The sequence below is a fragment of the Phyllobates terribilis genome, unplaced genomic scaffold (assembly GCF_046119375.1).
Source record: "Phyllobates terribilis strain yellow unplaced genomic scaffold, ASM4611937v1 Scaffold_115__1_contigs__length_5345438, whole genome shotgun sequence".
Classification (NCBI taxonomy): domain Eukaryota; kingdom Metazoa; phylum Chordata; class Amphibia; order Anura; family Dendrobatidae; genus Phyllobates; species Phyllobates terribilis.
The window spans coordinates 829,606-851,558 of NW_027362875.1; the positions used below are offsets into that span (position 1 = coordinate 829,606).

A 21,953-nucleotide genomic window follows, 5' to 3' on the forward strand; every position below is an offset into this window, starting at 1 on the left:
AGATAGCAACTACAGGAATGCCAGTCACAAATAAGAATATGATGAAGAAGAAGAATATGAAGAAGATGAAGAAGTAGAATATGAAGAATAATAATAGTTGAATAAGAAGAATATGAAGAATGTAAAAAAAAAGAATAATACGAAGAAGGTGAAGAAGAAGAAGATGAAGAAGAAGTTGATGAAAAAGATGCTGAGGATGATGAAGGAGAAAGTGTGGGAAAAGTAAAAAAGAAGGTGAAGAGCATGGAAGTAGTGAAACATAAATATCTGACAAAATATAAAAATACTTAACATAGTCAATATTTCCGTAACTCAGAACGTCTTAAAAAAAATATTAATTCCTGATATTCCATTTGATTGGGCTAAACCTCTAGGCCTTTATTGTCTCCCCCACCTCCCCCAATACATTCTACATTATTCCTTGTTTTCCTTCATGTAGAATTAACCTAACAAGGAAAGAAAGGGTTTATTTTCATTCCGACATTTCTGTCCCATTGACTTGCATTGGTTTACGGTATCGGAATCGGCGATATCCGTTACTTTTTGGGTATCGGTCCGATCCAATCCGATCCGATCCGATATTTCCCGATATCGGAAGGTATCGCTCAACACTAGTTGTGAGTGATTGTCTCATCAGTATTTTGCACCTGTGTAGCCGCCATCTTTATGTGGGTTTGCTGAACCCTTGTAGTGCATTTAGTTCTGAGGATCTGGGCAGGTCCCTGCTGCTCTTTTTTTGCTGTGTTTTTTCATCAATTATATGTAGCAGTAATATCAGCAGTATATCACAGAAACAAGAGGCAACTAAAAGTTTTTATTGTGCAATTTGAATTCACATGGTCAAAATCATTAAAAAATGGCTCATTTCAGAAATGAACCTGACAAGTTTTGAAAATATGTAAAACAGTGTTACATGATCTAAAAGGTCCTTGAGGAAGTCTTCAGCTGCTCATTCAGGACATGCAGCCTCTGTGCAGGTCCCTGTAGTTTCTTCTCCTACTTTACACCGATCAGTTAGATAAGTGGCGTGGAGGAGAGAGCAATTTTCTGATTGATCAGGAAGGACACTGTTTCAATGTTCTCCTCAGTAACAGGAAGCTGCCTAAAGTCTATAAGACGCACTCACTTATTGGAAACATTTTTTCTTGCTAATAAGTGCGTCTATAGAAGTTAAACATTTCCCACATTAAGAATATAAAAAAAGGCTTCTTCCTTGTGTGACAGCTCTGGTGACTAAGAGATTATTTATTCGCAGAACATTTTACATGAAAATGGCTTCTCTCCTGTGTGAATTCTTCGGTGATTAACAAAATTTGATTTCTGTGTAAAACATTTTCCACATTCTGAACATGAAAAAGGCTTCTCCCCTGTGTGAGTTCTCTGGTGTATAGCAACATCTGATTTCAGGTTAAAACATTTCCCACATTCTGAACATGAAAAAGGCTTCTCCCCTGTGTGGGTTCTCTGGTGTATAAAAACATCTGATTTCCGGTTAAAACATTTCCCACATTCTGTACATGAAAAAGGCTTCTCCCCTGTGTGGGTTCTCTGATGTATAACAACATCTGATTTCACAATAAAACATTTTCCACATTCTTTACATGGAAAAGGCTTCTCCCCTGTGTGAGTTCTTTGGTGATTAACAAAATTTGATTTCTGTGTAAAACATTTTCCACACTCTGAACATGAAAAAGGCTTCTCCCCTGTGTGAATTCTCTGGTGTATAACAAAATTTGATTTCTGTGTAAAACATTTCCCACATTCTGAACATGAAAAAGGCTTCTCCCCTGTGTGGGTTCTCTGGTGTATAACAACATCTGATTTCCGGTTAAAACATTTCCCACATTCTGAACATGAAAAAGGCTTCTCCCCTGTGTGGGTTCTCTGGTGTATAACAACATCTGATTTCCGGTTAAAACATTTCCCACATTCTGAACATGAAAATGGCTTCACTCCTGTGTGAGTTCTTTGGTGATTAACAAAATGTGATTTCTGTGTAAAACATTTTCCACATTCTGAACATGAAAAAGGCTTCTCCTCTGTGTGAGTCCTTTGGTGACCAACAAGATTTGATTTCCGGTTAAAACATTTCCCACATTCTGAACAGGAAAAAGGCTTCTCCCCTGTGTGAGTTCTCTGATGTCTGATAACACTTGATTGCTCGGCAAAACATTTCCCACATTCTGAACATGAAAATGGCTTTTCCCCTGTATGAGTTCTGTGATGTTTCATAAGATTCGATTTCTCTGTAAAACTTTTCCCACATTCAGAACATGAAAAAGGCTTCTCCCCTGTGTGAGTTCTCTGGTGACTAACAAGATTTGATTTCTGGTTAAAACATCTCCAACACTTGGAACAAGAAAATATATTCTCTACTGTGTGAATTTTTTGATGTTTAAGAAGAGACATTTTGAGAGGAAAACTATTTCCATATTCAGAATATGAAAATGGCTTCTTTGCTTTAGGAGCAACTCCTTTTTTAATGATTATTTTGTGACTTTGATTTTCCTTAATAGTTGGTAATGAATCAGAAGACAGGACCTGTTTCAAAGGATCAGATGACAGATCTTTGCTGTGAAGGGATGATGGTAAATCTGGAGTAATGTCATTCACTTCAATTGAGTCCTGTGGGATCTCAAGATCATCTGATTTACAAATTGAAGATGTCAGCTGTACCTCTGATCTCCTGGTACAGTCATCTGCAAAGAATAAAATCAATTATTATTTTTGAATTAAATATCCTTGAATTTTATAGTTTTGAAAATTTCTACCCTGATGATGACAGCCGCAGCTGTCGAAACGCGTTGGATTGACCCCTAACCCAGCTGCAGAGGCGCCCACAGGCCTCCGTACCTCGTGCACCCTGCACACCACGTGACCTCGCGTCATGCTGCTCTTTTTTCGCGCGCTTCCCTGGAGACGCACATCCTCTCGCACCTTCTCCCCTTTCTCTCTCGCTCACCCTACCCGGAAGCCAGCGAGCACGCGGCAGTCACGGGTCGGTACTCCGCTCTCGCTCCGGATCCCTATCATCTCCCGACGTCACAGCTGTCATCAGACCGTAAGTAAGAACAGGCCTCAGCCCCACCGACTCCACACTAGATCCAGCTGACCTTTTCCAGCTGACTAGACCCAGCTGACCTCTCTCTCCTTATCCCCACAGCACTTGCAGCCAGTATCCTCACCTGGCTCCGCACCCCCAGCCACCCATACCGCTGTATTTTGTAACCCAAAACTAAGCAGCCAGCCAGAGCCTCCTGGTGCACCATACCCAGACACTACGTGTCAGCCTGAGCCTCCTGTTGCACCCTACCTATGGCCACCTCTGACCAAACCAAAGTCTCCTACCACAGCCTCCTGCTGCATCCACACCACGGAGACAAGAAGAAGTACTCACCACTCTCCGTAGACATCCCTGGACACCCCCTGCCCCTACCAAACAGGTAAATCAAGACCTCCTGTCACGGAGACTGTATACCACAGCCACAACCAGGCAATACCTTAGTAGTCATATGTGCCTACTTCCTCCCCCTCCCTACAGATTTATCAGCAGCCAACAAAGACACCAATTGTCAGCCTGAGCCTCCTGCTGCACCCCACCTCTGGTCATCTTTAATACAACCAAAGTCTCCTGCTGCCTCCACCCGACAGGGACCAGGAATACTACCTACAACCTATCCTGAGACATCCCTGGACACCCCCTGGACTTACTAAGCAGGTAACTTAAGACCTTTTTGCCACTAAGATTGTGCACCACAGCTACAATCAGAAAAAACCCTACTAGATTTAATCCTCTATCTCTATCTCCCCTCCCTCCCTACAGATCCACTCAGGACCAGCAACCAGCAGCCCTCTGTGGCATACCTCCAATCTCTATCTAAGGAGGACAATGACCCCTACCTCCTAGCACACCCTACAGCCTGGACACCCCCTACAACCCTCTAGCAGGTAACTATAGTTCAACGCTATAACCACTGGGCTCCATATCCTATCCTCAATTCTTATCCCCCCCCCCCCTAATAGAGCTACTCTGGAACAGCAACCAGAACCATCCACATAGCCTGCTGATTGTAATATCAATAGCAGGGAATTTTAAGTCTGTCACTATTTAGACTGGGTCTTGCACCCTAACCTGATTACATTACACCCAATAAGTGTACACCAAATATCTTTTTTTCTCCCTCCCTACAGAGCTACTTGGGAGGAGCAACCAACAACCACGTCCACAGCCTGCTGATTGCCATATCAATAGCAGGTAATTCCCAACCTACATTCTAGTCTGCCATAAACACTCACCGCTCAATACTATCCCCACTCATCCAACCCTCCTGTGCCCTATCTTAGGCACTTCCTGTTCTCCACCACAGGCACCACCACGTGCTGCCAAAGAACCACCGTACCCACTACAAAGTCCTATCAACAGGTAACTACAGACGATAACCTACCCCCCCCCCAATCGTTTCTTAATATACCTATCTAACATATCCCTATCTGTCCCACTAGGTCCAAGAACCACTGTCTCTTCAACCATCAACTCCGACCGACCATCACAAGATTCTGAGAAGCAACCCATTTATCTATTAATATTTTTTAGGTACTTTTATCTAGTGTATACCTATCTATTTTAATACTTATCTACGTATCCCACCCAGTGAAATCACTGGGTTTAAGCCCTTTTATCTATTTTTAATCAGCCATTCTAATCACCTGTTTTGTATCAATAAAATTACTTCTTGTACTTGTAAAACTCTCGTGCCCTCTCTTTCCTCACTACCACCAGCGCGAATTTACACCTCCTAAATTAGATTAACACTAACTTGGACACCCCTGGTTCCCTGTCCACAAATTCGCTGCCACTGGTAGTGACGAGCCTTACAGCTACTCCTTCACCCAATACCAAATTTCTACTTAAACTGTAAAAATGGCAAGTTATGTAAAAATATTGAATTATTCACCAGGACAATGACAGTTCACAGTCTAATAGAAAACCTTATAGCATAAACCAGTAAAGTGTGGTGTTCAACTGATTGTTCATTCTGCCTCCCAAATATGAAATAAGTCAAACAATGTTATGTACAGTTGGGAAAATAAGTATTTGATAGTCTAGTGATTTTGCAAGTTTTCCCACCTACAAAGAAGGGAGATGACTGTAATTTTTATCGTAGGTACACTTCAACTGTGAGAGACAGAATCTAAAAATAAAAACCAGAAAATCACATTGTATGATTTTTAAATAATTAATTTGCATTTTATTGCATGAAATAAGTATTTGATCACCTATCAACCAGCAAGAATTCTTGCTCTCACAGACATGTTAAGTTTTTCTTTAAGAAGCCCTCCTAATCTGCACTCATTACCTGTATTAATTGCACCTGTTTGAACTCGTTACCTGTATAAAAGATACCTGTCCACATCCTCAATCAATCACACTCCAACCTCTCCACCATGGCCAAGACCAAATAGCTGTCTAAAGAGACCAAGGACAAAATTGTAGATCTGCACAAGGCTGGGATGGGATAAAGGACAATAGGCAAGCAGCTTGGCGAGAATGGAATAACTATTGACACAATTATTAAGAGATGGAAGAAACACAAGATGACTTTGAATCTTCCTCGGTCTGTGACTCCATGCAAGATCTCGCCTCGTGGGGTAAGGATGATTCTGAGAAAGGTCAGGAATCAGCCCAGAACTACATGGGAGGTCCTGGTAAATGACCAGTCTAAAACATTACCGTTAGTAACACACTACGCTGGTATGGATTAAAATCCTGCAGGGCACAAAAGGTCCCCCTGCTCACACCAGCACATGTCCAGGCCGTTTGAACTTCTCCAATGACCATCTGGATGATCCTGAGGAGGCATGGGAGAAGGTCATATGGTCAGATGAGGCAAAAATAGAATTATTTGGTATCAACTCCACTTGCCGTGTTTGGAGGAAGAAGAAGGAGGAGTAAAAACCCAAGAACACCGTCCCAAACGTGAAGCATGGTGGGAGAAACACAATTTGGGGGTGATTTTCAACAGGACAACTGTACCATATTGAAGGGAGGATGGATGGGGTCATGCATCACAAAATTTTGGCCAACAACCTTCTTCCCTCAGTAAGAGCATTGAACATGGGTCGTGGCTGGGTCTTCCAGCATGACAATGACTCGAAACACACAGCCAGGGCAACTAAGAAGTGGTTCCATAAGAAGCATTTCAGGGTCCTGAAGTGGCCTAGCCAGTGTCCAGACCTGAACCCAATACAAAATCTTTGGAATGAGCTGAAACTCAATGTTGCCCAGCGACAGCCCCAAAACCTGAAAGATCTGGAAAACATTTATATGGGGGAGTGGGCCAAAATCCCTCCTGCAGTGTGTGCAAACTTGTTCAAGAGCTACAGGAAACATCTTACCTCTGTAATTTCAAACAAAGGTTTCTGTACCAAATACTAAGTAAAAATCATGCAATGTGATTTTCTGGATTTTTTTTTAGATTCTGTCTCTCACAGGTGAAGTGACCTACGATAAAAATGACAGATTTCTCCATTCTTTGTAGGTGGGAAAACTTGAAAAATCAGCAGTGTATCAAATAGTTATTTTCACCGTTGTAGGTGAAAATAATATCAATAAAAATGTCTACTCATCTCACAAAAACAAACCCTCAACTCAGGCCCATCATCTGCCAGTGTAATAACAGAGGTTTCCACATTATTAGTGGCTCAAAGGTTCTAGAAAAGCAACATGGCTTCCATAACCCAATCCAGCAATATCCGCACTCCCAAAGTCAGATCTCCCCCTCACTTCTGAGCCTTGCAGTGCGCCCAAACCACATTTAGCATCCATGTATTTGGCATTACTATAGTGAGAAGAACCCACTTCATTTATGGTATGTGAGTGCCCAGATTGTGATCCAGGAGACAATGTGTTCGGTAATAAAATGGAATATTTGCAATTTTCACTCTCCAACATCCACCGTGCAGAAAGTGCCTGTGGAGTCAAACTATGGATATGGAAACTAACAGTGCAATAGTTACTTTGTGTCCTTCTCCTATTGGGGAGAATCAAGCAAACACTGGTGGAGCTATTAATTCTATCTTACCAGTGGTGAATAAGGATAGTGGTGTTTCTAATGATACAGAGGAATCATCACTAGTTGATTTTGGGTTAAATGAATTAATTGGTGCAACCTCAACGCAGAGTGTTAGTGCATTGGATTTTTCTATTTTAACTATCCATCCTGATTCCCAAAATTCCTTACCAACAATATCTCAGTCATTAAGTGTAGGGCATACATCATTAGAGGAAGGTTCCACTGATAAATCAGTGAAGCTACCACCTCCACAAAATATAACTTCTTCAATATAATTGATATCACCAGCTGTAATATTAACTGATGAAACTGCACCGCCTCTCAATGGTAAAAAGAAACACAGCGGTCCTTTATGATACAAAAATCCCACAGTTTTTTCAGCCGGCCCAAGCTCGCCAACCAAAAAGAAAAAGAAATATCAGGGATGTAGGGGCGAGGTAGAGCCATCCCAAAAAATAGCAGCCCTGTAGGATTTGCTAATTAAAAAGACAAAGCCATTAGGGTAAATATTGAGGAAAGAGAAAAAGATGAGAAGCAGAAAATGGTAGGCATTTTACCCTGTCTGACCACACCTTGTCTGAGGCTGAGATCTCACGATTGCGTAAATCAATAAACGCCAGTATACCCCTTGCTAATAATGGAGTCGAAAATCATGTGCCCGCTATGGGTTTCCACCATGTTCCACTAGGTGGTAATTTTTATCCTACTCACCATAAGGGAAGTCATCTCGAGACTTTTCAGCAACTGATTTTAAAAGACATTCGCACTTTTACTCATATTAAAAAGAGGGATAACCTGACGGCTCCAGAAAGACAAGCCATCTCTAGTTTACGGAAGAATAAAGGAATAATTATTAAGGAAGCTGATAAGGCGGTGGTATTGTGGTGAGGAATCGGGGTTGGTACACTGGAGAAGGTTTGCGGATACTCAGTGATACTGATTATTATAATAAATTAGATTGTGATAATTCTGTCACCATCTTATGGAATATAAAAGCTTAACTAAGGGGGCCCTTAGGGAGGGGATCTTAGATGCGAGAGAGAAAAGATTTTTGGACATACAATTTTTTCAGACCCCTTATTTTTATTTCCGACCCAAGATCGATAAAAGTACTACCAATCCCCCTGGTCGCCCCATCATTTCGGGGATAAAATCTATAACAGCTAATTTATCATATTATGTCAATTTGTTTTTACAAAAATATGTGATTAGGCTTGAATCTTATTTAAAATATTCTTCACATTTTATTAGCTTGTTGAGGGATTTACTTCCCCAGGAGGAGGGCGGAATGGTGGCTCAGTGGTTAGCACTGCAGCCTTGCAGCGCTGGGGTCCTGGGTTCAAATCCCACCAAGGACGATATCTGCAAGGAGTTTGTATATTCTCCCCGTGTTAGTGTGGGATGTGGTCTGCAGAACCTCTCCTTTATTGATTGTGTCTTGATAATTGCCAATAGTTTACGTCTATTCCATTTGCACAACAGCATGTGAAATTGATTGTCAAGTGTTCCCTTTATTTTTTTTGAGCAGTGTATAAAGTATAAAAATATAAACCAAGGAAGGGGGGATGGGTGCTTTAGATGTAGACCATCAAAATGTCTCTGTTGTGGGATCTTTAATAATGGAACAAAAACTTTTAGTTTGCACACCACGGGGGAGACTTTTCAGATTAGATGCCGGACAGACTGCCATTCTTCATATGTGATATATTTGTTGGCGTGCACATGTGGTCTACAGTACGTAGGTCGCACCATACAACCAATGCGCGCCAGGCTAAATAAACATCGGCAGAATATTAGAAATGGAGATTTGTTCCATAGTTGTCAAAGCACTTCTTCTTAGAAGATCAGAAAGATCCAAAATATCTGCACCTTACCATTATTGATCATATATCTGACACGGTGCATGATAGATAGAAAAGGTTGGTAAACCGGGAAAATTATTGGATCTATAAGTTGGGAACTTTATCCCCGGAAGGTCTGAATCTCTCACTTAACTAAGTAACATCATTTATATAGAATTGAAAAATGTAGTGGATATTTATTTTTATTAGGTTTTTAATATGTGTAATTATGAATATATGCAGCTTTTACTCTTTTTATATTCTTCTTATATATATATATATATATATATATATATAGAATTTTTCATGTAGTTTTATTTTTATTGTTGATGTTTTGTCTCTGTTATCAGCCAAGTCAGGTTGGCCCTTAGAATGGGAACCTGTATGTAATGGTAATGGGGATTTGAGGGTTAACTGGTTAATTGTTGGCACCTGCTGGTTAATTGTCTAAACTTCTATATAAAGTGCTTGTGTGGTAATATTGGCCATCACCTGATGAAGGCGGTATTAGCCGAAACATGTTGTGAAGCCATTTGATTAATAAAGAAAATGACGGACTAACAAATACCCCGGCTGCCGTCACCTTACCCCATTGAAATCCGCAGCGACTTTGTACTTTGTCACCAGGAGCCGCCTTATTCATTCTGCATGCAGCGCTGGTGATGGAGGAGATGTCAGAACCAGAAGCTCTGGGCGGCACAGGCTCTGTCCAGCCAGTAAGATTAGGGTTGCTGGGACCTGTAGTACCATCCAGTCTGGCAGTATGGGTGTGTGTGCTGTCCAGCTGGAGTAATCTGCTCCTTGCTTCAGCCATTTGGAAAGCACCACACCCTACTAAAGCTGGAAGCATATTGCCGGAAGCTGCCAGATACAGCCTTGTTCTCCTCTGGTTCAGTCCTCTGTGCTCAGCTCCCGGCTTGTGTATTTGTTTCCTGTTGTGATCCCGGCCCGTTTACTGACTACTCTTGTGTCTTCTGATTTTGTATTTTCTCTGCTCTCCTGGTTCTGACCCAACTACCTGCCTATTCTTCTTCCCATCTCACTCCACAGAACAGCAGGTAACATTGTGGCCCAAGCCTAGGGGTCTCTGTGTAAGTCCAGATCCATGTAGAAGGGATAAAGGGTGATGAGCAAGACAAACCCTGGGATCTGGAAAATTAAGTATATAGCGCCAAGCTTGTTCGTGGTAGCCATCTTTTGAGCTGCCAGGTGACCATGATCAGCGCCCCCAATACATTGTGTCCGCAAACTATTCCAGCAAGATCTGCATTCAGATACCTAAATGGCGCTCCTTCCCTTGTGCCCAGACAGTAGTGTACAGCTGTATAAAGGGTATTGTTGGATTCAAGAGAAGTTGGAATATTATTTGTAAGGTCCATTTGTTTCCTATTATCCTTTGTGAAGAATTCCAAAGTTATCACCATATAAAGTGACACACGTCAGATTTGAAAAATGGGCCCAGAGAGGAACACAAAACTGGCTGCAGGAAGGGGTTAAATCAGAGAAATTTGGGCACTAACTACTGTAGTCAAAAACTAAGACTATATACCTGAACACATCTACTAAAATGATCAAACTCAGCAGTCTTCATCAGTAATAAATGAGTAACTAGTGGTGAAACCTCTCTGGGGTAATTAGAGTATGGGGCTCGGTGGCTCTTGGCAAACTAAACTATCGTAAGGGCCAATATTTTCTGTCAGATGAGTTTCAAAAAGAAAAAATAGACATTGAAAGAGAACTTTTTATAATACTGCAGAGCTGAGGTGTCTTAAATTTAGATCTTGGACATTTGGAAGAGGCAATGGAGATCTTCTTTTAAAGAATATCAGTTATTTACAGACTCACATAAGTGAGGCAGGACAATCCCACCACAATCAAACTATCATACAGAAAAAAACTATAAAAAAATACATTTTTTTTATTCTATGTTACATCTCTAACAACAATATATGTATCAGGGAGAGCTCCAACACTGAATCGGAGTCGCACTCATTTATGGTGGACCATTGGAGCTACTATGAGTCCTGACCAGGAGAGTAGAGAAAGTATTAGTGCCCCCATTTCAGGAGAGATTGTGCAGTAATCTGAATTCCTTAGGATTGAAAACATAATGGAATTTATGACGTGGAGTGAATCCATGAAACCAGGGCTGGAGCCAACACATCTCCTGCAGGCGTGAATAAATGTATATTACAGCCATCAGCCACACACAGCTTAGAGATCTATCATGGCACAGGTGTAATGTTTTATGTAGTTTATCACAATCCTGTTTGAAGTTAGTTGGTTTGAAAAGAAATTGAAAAGTCAGGATAAAGGGAAACTCTGTTGTTATTGTACAGAAATTCACACTTGGCCCTCACTGCACATTTAATGTTGTAGATCATAAAAGTGAAGTTTGGCCAGAAAGACTGGACCTGGTCTTGTAGGGACCATATGAGGACATTCAGCAGCACAGAAAGTTTTTGCATCGCCATATTTTGATAGCTATAATTTTTCCATAGTTCGGCCGACAGTCATGTGACGGCTTGTTTTTTGCGGGATGAGTTGATGGTTTTTTTGGTACTCATTTTGGGCACGTGACTTTTTTTTTATCGCTTTCTATTCCGATTTTTGGGAGGCGGAATAAACAAAAATCAACAATTCAGGCATTGTTTTTTTGGGGTTCTTTTTATGCCGTTCCGCGTGTGGAAAAATTTATAAGGCCGCTTTATTATTCGGATCAGTATTACAGCCGTGCTACATTTATATTGTTTTTTTTAGGTTTTGGCGCTGTTACACAATAAAAACTATTTTTTTTTTGCATCGCTTTATTCTGAGAGCAGTAACTTTTTTATTTTTCGGATGATGGAGCTGTATGGCGGCTTCTTTTTTGCGGGACAAGATGATGTTTTCAGCGGTACCATTTTTATTTACATTCATCTTTTTTATCGCGTTTTATTCCACTTTTTGTTTGGCAATATGATGATAATGCACCGTTTTTTGCTTAGTTTTTTTTTTTCTTTTACGGTGTTCACTAAAGGGGTTAACTAGTGGAACAGCTTTATAGGCCAGGTGGTTCCGGAAGCGACAATACCAAATATGTGTGCTTATATTGTTTATTTATTTATTTTTTTCATATATTATTTTTAATGTAGGTTGTAAAAATATATATTTTTTAATATATTTTTACAACTGGCTGATCGCAGTTATAAGGTATAGCAGAGCAGGATCACTGCTATAACTAATAAACTGTCAGCTCTGCAGACACAAGTTACTTTGATCATGCACTGCGCATGATCAAACTTAACTTGCTGGGGCTGGTGACCCGGATGTTGTCATGACGACATCGGGTCACCATGGCAACGATCGGGACCCCGCTGCTGTCCCTCTGCTCACTCGCTAAATTCTGCAATCACAGCGATTGCAGCATTTAGGGGGTTAAAGTGCTGCCGGGAGCGGTGCGGGCACTGCGTGCCGGGTGTCAGATCAGCTGACCCGGTCGGCGATTGCGCCCGCATAGCCTGTGTGCGGGTGCGATCGCCATGTCGTAATAATACGTACCTGGTCCATAAGGTCCAGAGCACAGAAACTTATTATTACTTACAAAGTCAGAAAGGGGTTAACAGTTTTGTGTAGGGGAGAATGTTGTGGTCTAGAGGAAGAATGGTGATCACACGATTGTGATACAGACGGACTACACCACTGATAAAGCAGCCATAGCTGGTGACTGAGAAGAATCTGTGACTTCTCTGCATTTAGTGGTTACTACTCACCTGGGTAGTCATATGTAGGAATCTCCTCTTTACACCGCTCATCACCCCTCACATATGTCTCTGTAGTATTAATATGGGTCAGATCTTCACCCTGAAACAAATACTGTAAAAGTCACAGACAGATGGAGAAGTCACATCTATGATCGGCTCTAATCCTGCCATCTCCACCGTTCTCATTACACAAGTATAAAACATATAATACTGGTGGATAAAACAAGACTGAGCACCAGGGCTGTGGAGTCGGTAAGCCAAACCTCCGACTCCTCAATTTCCATGACACCGACTCCACGACTCCCTCATACATGGTCCATTATTAAAGTGGTAAATTTACTGTAGCACAGATTCATCTCAGCTAAAAGTCTAGACCCTTAGATCAGGAATAGGACAGACATTTATAGGACATTTCATAAATTTCTCAAATTCTTATGAAAAAATATTCCCCACAAACTGCATTGAACTACTGTACCCAATTTATTATATATTTTAGGAGTCGGAGTCGGTCCATTTTATACCACTCCGACTGCGCCAAAATGGACTCCGACTCAGCCCAGCTGAGCACAAGACCTCTACAGCCGTCTACACATCATAGGGGAGATCTCATTACACCTTCTCTCCATCTACCTGATGATCCTGAGGAACATTGGGATCTTCTTGTTTACAGTCCTGTGGAAGAAGAGGACAGGGACATCTCTCTGGTGTCCTCTTACTGGATAGATCTGGAGGAAACACATACAGGGACTGAATTCATTCTTTACATACAGATAATTATAGGCCGTGTGTATTTAGTCCTGTCTATTACCTGGTGATGTGAGGGGTTGGGGAACCTCCATCATGGCGTCCTTGTACAGATATTTGTGTACTTCTATATACTCCCACTCCTCCATGGAGAAATAGACAGCAACATCCTCACATCTTATAGGAACCTGTCACATACAATGATAATGTCATTACTGCGATCCCTTCATAGCGTTACTGTATAATGTCCCAGCATTCCCAGCAGTGTCACCTCTCCAGTCAGCAGCTCAATCATCTTGTAGGTCAGTTCTAGGATCTTCTGGTCATTGATGTCCTCATGTATCAGGGGGTGAGGTGGAGGCCCTGTGATTGGGCTCAAGGGTCTTCCCCATCCCTCAGACACAGGGTCCTGACAGCGCTCACTAGAGGTCTTCTTCACTACTGTGTAATCCTGGTTATGGAGAGACACATTAATAAATCTCACTCCAGACATTTCCAGAGTCCTCACCTCTCCAGTTCTGTCCATCTGTTATTTCCATAGATAAGAATGATGTAATGTGACGTCATCAGAATCTCTCACCTCTCCAGTAAGACGAAAGAGGATCTCTAGGGTGAGGTGAAATATCCTCTCCGCCATCTTGTCCTTGTCCATATCCAGTTTTGATGGGTAAATCCGGAAAATTCTCTTATATAGAAGATCTTCACTGAGATGATCTGATATTGTAGGGACCTGAATGAGAAGAAGATAAGTAGATGTAACATTATAAAAATCCTGTGTAATAATACAATTACTGGAGATAATTAGAGAAAAATATGAGGAGATTTATTATTTTACACTATTTAGTTTTTTCTTTATATCTGCTAATAACACAAATATATTTTAGAACACAGACAACAAGCAGTTTCTTCCTTGGAGTCTGCAGCTGAATACGTTTCTCATAGACTCATCTTCCATAAAGCTAATTGTCATCTCATTTACTGACATTGGAATCGGCATTAGCAATACTGCAGGAGATATTCATTACACGTGACATGAGGAATAACTACTTCATGAGGAGGACGACATCTTCATCTTCTTCTACTGCTCCAGAAACATATTTGGCCAGAGTCCATCACTGACTACATCACCTCTGGCCGTCTATAGGAATGTTTCCTGTCTTCCCCGGACTGTAATCTTCTATCTCGTTAGATCTTATGTCTGATTCACATACAGAAGTTTGATGTACAGTGGTGGCCAAAAGTATTGGCACCCCTGCAATTCTGTCAGATAATACTCAGTTTCTTCCTGAAAATGATTGCAATCACAAATTCTTTGGTCTTATTATCTTCATTTAATTTGCTTGCAAGGAAAAAACACAAAAGAGAATGAAGCAAAAATCAAATCATTGATCATTTCACACAAAACTCCAAAAATGGGCCAGACAAAAGTATTGGCACCCTCAGCCTAATACTTGGTTGCACAACCTTTAGCCAAAATAACTGCGAACAACCGCTTCCAGTAACCATCAATGAGTTTCTTACAATGCTCTGCTGGAATTGTAGGCCATTCTTCTTTGGCAAACTGCTCCAGGTCTCTGATATTTGAAGGGTGCCTTCTCCAAACTGCCATTTTGAGATCTCTCCACATGTGTTCTATGGGATTCAGGTCTGGACTCATTGCTGGCCACCTTAGAAGTCTCCAGTGCTTTCTCTCAAACCATTTTATAGTGCTTTTGGAAGTGTGTTTTGGGTCATTGTCCTGCTGGAAGACCCATGACCTCTGAGGGAGACCCAGCTTTCTCACAATGGGCCCTACATTATGCTGCAAAATTTGTTGGTAGTCTTCAGACTTCATAATGCCATGCACACGGTGAAGCAGTCCAGTGCCAGAGGCAGCAAAGCAATGCCAAAACATCAAGGAACCTCCGCCATGTTTGACTGTAGGGACCGTGTTCATTTCTTTGAATGCCTCTTTTTTTTTCCTGTACACTCTATGTTGATGCTTTTTCCCAAAAAGCTCTACTTTTGTCTCATCTGACCAGAGAACATTCTTCCAAAACGTTTTAGGCTTTCTCAGGTAAGTTTTGGCAAACTCCTGCCTGGCTTTTTTATGTCTTGTGGTAAGAAGTGGGGTCTTCCTGGGTATCCTACCATACAGTCCCTTTTCATTCAGACGCCGACAGATAGTACGGGTTGACACTGTTGTACCCTCGGACTGCAGGGCAGCTTGAACTTGTTTGGATGTTAGTCGAGGTTCTTTATCCACCATTCGCACAATCTTGCTTTGAAATCTCTCGTCAATTTTTCTTTTCCGTCCACATCTAGGGAGGTTAGCCACAGTGCCATGGGCTTTAAACTTCTTGATGACACTGCGCACGGAAGACACAGGAACATTCAGGTCTTTGGAGATGGACTTGTAGCCTTGAGATTGCTCATGCTGCCTCACAATTTGGTTTCTCAAGTCCTCAGACAGTTCTTTGGTCTTCTTTCTTTTCTCCATGCTCAATGTGGTACACACAAGGACACAGGTTGAGTCAACTTTAATCCATGTTAACTGGCTGCAAGTGTGATTTAGTTATTGCCAATACCTGTTAGGTGCCACATGTAAGTTACAGGTGCTGTTAATTACACGAATTAGAGAAGCATCACATGATTTTTCAAACAGTGGCAATACTTTGTCCACCCCCTTTTTTAGGTTTGGTGTGGAATTATATCCAATATGGCTTTAGGACAATTCTTTTTGTGTTTTTTCATTGAAGACAAATTAAATGAAGATAATAATACCAAAGAATTTGTGATTGCAATCATTTTCAGGAAGAAACTGAGTATTATCTGACAGAATTGCAGGGGTGCCAATACTTTTGGCCACCACTGTATTTATAAAACCTTTTTTTGTTTGCACAAATATTGCGGGCACAAATTATTTGATACCAAAGTCTCCTTGTACAGTGTTTTATGGGGTTTATTTCTGGCCTTAGTCTTTCCTATATTACAAGAAAAAACACCAGAAAAAAAGCAGAAATTAAAATGTTTCAAAATAAATTGGCACCAACAATTCTTATAAAAAGAAAAAAACATGCAAACAGCATAAGACACATTTTGTTATTTTCTAACACATTAAACATTTGTTTTAAAATAATTAATTCCTTTGAGCACCAGAACATAGATGTTCACCACAGGGATGGCACAGGTGGGGCTGCAACATAATCCCTGGCAGTTTAACCAATTGCTGGTGTCTAAAGCAAACATGGCATCTCAAAAGGTTTGACAGAGTTCGACTGAATGCCCCTCCTCCCTAAAGTACTCAATAGTATGGGGTCTAGTTACTATGATACTTAAATACCTAATAATGATATCTGGGCCTGCAATGTACGAAAGTCTATTAGGCCGGGCCAGAGGCAGCGTCAAATGAGGTACATTTTTTTTTTTTATGGAAGTAATGAATTGGGGGTTGGCTGACTATATAATATATTTGGGGGCCTCCCGACAGATGATGTCAGGGCAGAGAAGGATCTGGGATCCTGAATTTTAGAGGCTAATTGTTTGTTCTTCCTGTAGATACTCCCCTGCTAGAGGAGTCTGGAGGTGACTCTCATACAGACCACAGGAAAGCTGGAATATTTGTGTGTATGGGGGAGTTGGTAAAAATAGCCGTCTGTCAAATGACCGTTCAGCCAACACATATCTCGTGTATGGGGCAGTTAAGTACACTACTCAAAAATATAAAGGGAACACTTAAACAACACAATGTAACTCTAAGTCAATCTCACTTCTGTGAAATCAACCTGTCCAGTTATGATGCAACACTGATTGTGAATCAATTTCTCCTGTTGTTGTGTAAATGGAACAGACAGCAGGTAGAAATGATAGGCAATTAGCCAGATACCCCCTATAAAGGAGTGGTTCTGCAGAACATTTCTCTGTTCTCATCCTTTTTGGCTGTTTTGGTCACTTTTGCATTTTATCATTGCTCTCACCCCTAGAGGTACAGTAGCATGAGGCGGTGTCTACAACCCACAGAAGTTGCTTATGTAGTGCAGCTCATCCAGGATAGCACATCAATGAGAGCTGTGGCAAGAAGGGTAACTGTGTGTCAGCACAGTGTCCAAAGCATGGAGCATATACTGTACCAGGAGACAGGTCAGTACACCAGGAGATGTGGAGGGGGCCATAGGAGGGCAACAACCCAGCATCAGGACCGCTACCTCCTCCTTTGTGCAAGGAGGAACAGGAGGAGCAAGGTAAGATCCCCGCAAAATGACATCCAACAGGCCATTAACATTTATTTGTCAGCTCAAACTGTCAGAAACAGATTCCATGAGGGTGGTATGAAGGCTCGAAGTCCACAATTGGGTGTTGCGCTTACAGTACAACATGGTGAAGGGTCATTGGCATTTTCCAGAGAACACCAAGATTGGCAGATTCCACATTGGCGCCCTGTGTTCTTCACGGATGAGAGCAGGTTCACACTGCGCACATGTGACAGACGAGATAGAGTCTGGAGATGCCGTGGAGAATGTTCTCCAGCACGACCGGTTTTGCAGTGGGTCAGTAATGGTGTGGGGAGGCATTTCTTTGGAGGGCCGCACAGCCCTCCATGTGCTAGCCAGAGGTACCCTGACTGCCATTAGGTACTGGGATGAGATCCTCAGATCCATTGTGAAACCGTATGCAGGTGCAATGGGCCCTGTGTTCCTCCTGATGCATGCCAATGCTAGGCCTCATGTGGCTGAAGTGTGTCAGCAGTTCCTGCATGATGAAGGCATTGATGCTTTGGAATGGCCTGTCCATTCCCCAGACCTGAATCCAATCAAGCACATCTGGGACATCAGGTCTTGTTCCATCCACCAATGACACGTTACATCACAGACTTTAGTTTGGCGGAGTCATAATTCCCGACCTGCAGACCGTATGATGCCACTGTACTTGGCAGGCCCAGTCCAGATGGTATGGAGATAAATGAAGGAGACCAAAGTCCAAAAATAAACTTTACTTTACTTAACAAGAACTTGATGACAAGTATACATATCAGATAGCAGGCACAACACTTTGTGAATGTTTCTCCTGCATTATGCAGAGTCAAGAACTTTATGGTTACATGTGGTGGTACATAACTTTTGTTAAAAGCTACAACAGTCCAGCAAGCCATTATGGGAAGGTCCATCATCCCTGTGAGGAGCATACAGGTTGAGATTAGTCGTTACAGCCCCTCAGGGCAACTCACAGCTCCCAGTTGATTTGTGAGGACCTCACTGGCTGAGGTGCATCGGTACGACTCCTCGCTAGTACTTTCAAAATCCATTCGATGAGGGCCACACACTCATTGCTGTGGCACTGCATCTTCAGCTCTTCTTAGGAGAACAGATGTCCCAGTTATTCGACACTGTAGCTTCCTCTCTAGTATATACAACTCTTTGTTTAAATCCTGTTCGTCTAAGATAAGGAATCCTTCCTTAACTTAATTCCCTTTACTCACAGTGGCATGTAAAGGTTTAAACACCCATGGTCAAAATTACAAAACGGAAAATGGGCCGATGCAAAAGTTTGGACACCCTGCATGGTTAGTACCTAGTAGCAGCACCTTTTGCAAGTATTACAGCTTGTAAACGCTTTTGGTAGCCAGACAAGAGTTTTTAAATTCTTGTTTGAGGGATTTTCATCCATTCTTCTTGGAAAATTCTTCAAGTTCTGTGAGATTCCTGGGTCGTCTTGCATGCACTGCTATTTTGACGTCTAGCCACAGATTTTCAATGATGTTCAGATCAGAGGACTGTGAGGGCCATTGTAAAACCTTCATCTTGTGCCTTTGAGGTTGTCTATTGTGGATTTTGAAGTGTGTTTAGAATTCATTATCCATTTGAAGAAGCCATCCTCTTTTCAACATCAGTTTTTTTTTTACAGATGGTGTTATTGCATCAAGAATTTGTTGAAACTTCATTGAATCCATTCCTTTTTCTACCCATGAAATGATCCCGTGCCATTGGCTGCAACACAACCCTAAAGAATGATTGATCCACCTCCATGCTTAATGGTTGGCAAGATGTTATTTTCTTGAAATTCTGTGCCCTTTTTTCTCCACATAACTTTGATCATCGTGGCCAAAGAGTTTTATTTTAACCTCATCAGTCCACAGAACATGTTTCCAAAAATGCATCAGGCTTGTTTAGTTTGTTTAGTTGTTCTTTTGCATACTTCTGACACAGAATTTTATCGTGAGACGCAGGAGAGGTTTTCTTCTGATGACTCTTTCATGAAGGTCATATTTGTGCAGGTGTCTCTGAACAGTAGAAAAATGTGCAACAACTAAAGAGTCTTCTAAATCTTTCTGAAGGTCTTTTGCAGTCAAGTGGGGTTTCTGATTTGCCTCTCCAGCAATCCTACGAGCAGCTCTCACTGAAATTTAGCTTGGTCTTCCTTGCTGTTAACTGCCATTTCTTAATTACATTTCGAACTGAGGAAAGAGTGTAAAGATAATTGTCCTAAAATATGTATGCATATATACAGTACAGACCAAAAGTTTGGACACACCTTCTCATTTAAAGATTTTTCTGTATTTTCATGACTATGAAAATTGTACATTCATACTGAAGGCATCAAAACTATGAATTAACACATGTGGAATTAGATACTTAACAAAAAAGTGTGAAACAACTGAAAATATCTCTTATATTCTAGGTTCTTCAAAGTAGCCACCTTTTGCTTTGATGACTGCTTTGCACACTCTTGGCATTCTCTTGATGAGCTTCAAGAGGTAGTCACCGGAAATGGTTTTCACTTCACAGGTGTGCCCTGTCAGGTTTAATAAGTGGGATTTCTTGCCTTATAAATGGGGTTGGGAAAGTTTTATGGACAGACGAATCAAAGTTTGAGGTGTTTGGATCACACAGAAGAACATTTGGGAGACGCAGAACAACTGAAAAGATGCTGGAAGCTCATCTGTCAAGCATGGTGGAGGTAATGTGTTGGCTTAGGTTTGCTTTGGTGCTGGTAAAGTGGCAGATTTGTACAAGGTAAATGGGATTTTGAATAAGGAAGGCTATCAATCCATTTTGCAATGCCATGCCATACTCTGTGGACGGCACTTGATTGGAGCCAATTTCATCCTACAACAGGACAATGACCCAAAGCACACCTCCAAATTATGCATGAACTATTTAGGGAAGAAGCAGGCAGCTGGTATTATATCTGTAATGGAGTGGCCAGCGCAGTCACCAGATCTCAACCCCATTGAGCTGTTGTGGGAGCAGCTTGACCGTATGGTACGCAAAAAGTGTCCATCAAGCCAATCCAACTTGTGGGAGGGGCTTCAGGAAGCATGGGGGGAAATTTCTCAAGATTACCTCAGCAAATTAACAGCTAGAATGCCAAAGGTCTGCAATGCTGGAACTGCTGCAAAGGGAGCATTCTTTAACGAAATCAAAGTTTGAAGGAGAAAATTATTCTTTCAAATAAAAATCATTATTTCTAACCTTGTCAATGTCTGGACTATATTTTCTATTCATTTTGCAACTCATTTGATAAATAAAAGTATGAGTTTTCATGGAAAACACAAAATTGTCTGGGTGACCCCAAACTTTTGAACAGTAGTGTATATATATATATGTGTTTTTTCATACTACCATACTACTGCGAATGCATATATATATATATACACAGGTGCATCTCACTAGAATAATAAATAAATAAGTCAATTTATTTCAGTTCTTCAATAAAAAAAGGAAACTCATGTTATATAGAGTCATTACAAACAGAGTGATCTATTTCAATTGTTTAGTTCTGTTAATGTTGATGATTATGGCTTAAAGCCAATGAAAACACAAAAGTCATTATCTCAGAAAATTAGAATAATTAACAAAAAACTGCAAAGGCTTCCTAAGCATTTAAAAAGGTCCCTTAGTCTGTTTCAGTAGGTTCCACAATCATGTCCAGAAGGCAGTCATTGACACACCCCACAAGGAGGGTAAGCCACAAAAGGTCATTGCTAAAGAAGCTGGCTGTTCACAGAGTGCTGTATCCAAGCATATTAATGGAAAGTTGAGTGGAAGGAAAAAGTGTGGTAGAAAAGGGTGCACAAGCAACCGGGATAACCGCAGCCTTGAAAGGATTGTTAAGAAAAGGCCATTCAATGTGTGGGGGAGATTCACAAGGAGTGGACTGCTGCTGGAGTCATTGTTTCAAGAGCCACCACACACAGACGTATGCAGGACATGGGCTACAAGTGTCAGTGATGGTTTGGGAGCCATGTCATCTGCTGGTGTAGGTCCACTGTGTTTTATCAAGACCAAAGTCAGCGCAGCCGTCTACCAGGATATTGTACAGCACTTCAGGCTTCCTTCTGCCGACAAGCTTTTTGGAGATGGAAATGTCATTCTCCAGCAGGACTTGGCCCCTGTCCACACTGCCAAAAGTACCAATACCTGGTTTACAAACAACAGTAAGACTGTGCTTGATTGGCAGCAAACTCGCCTGACCTTAACCCCATAGAGAATCTATTATAGAGAATCTATGGGGTATTGTTAAAGGGGAAGATGAGAGACCCCAGATGCAACAATGCAGATGAGCTGAAGGCTACT

General features: G+C 41.4%; 1 protein-coding gene across 1 annotated transcript in view; it reads right to left on the reverse strand.

Moving 5' to 3' along the window:
• Window positions 1–794: 794 nt before the first annotated feature.
• The window catches only part of LOC141201427 (uncharacterized), a 31,273-nt gene continuing 10,114 nt past the window's right edge, over window positions 795–21,953 (reverse strand). Inside the window, exons 2-7 of the mRNA XM_073663415.1 lie at window positions 13,982–14,131; window positions 13,673–13,852; window positions 13,466–13,589; window positions 13,288–13,382; window positions 12,667–12,757; window positions 795–2,699 (exon numbers count right to left, since the gene is read on the reverse strand). Of these exons, the coding sequence (XP_073519516.1) occupies window positions 1,246–2,699; window positions 12,667–12,757; window positions 13,288–13,382; window positions 13,466–13,589; window positions 13,673–13,852; window positions 13,982–14,053 (2,016 nt within the window). The 5' untranslated portion in view covers window positions 14,054–14,131 and the 3' untranslated portion in view covers window positions 795–1,245. The remainder of the gene's footprint in view (window positions 2,700–12,666; window positions 12,758–13,287; window positions 13,383–13,465; window positions 13,590–13,672; window positions 13,853–13,981; window positions 14,132–21,953) is intronic.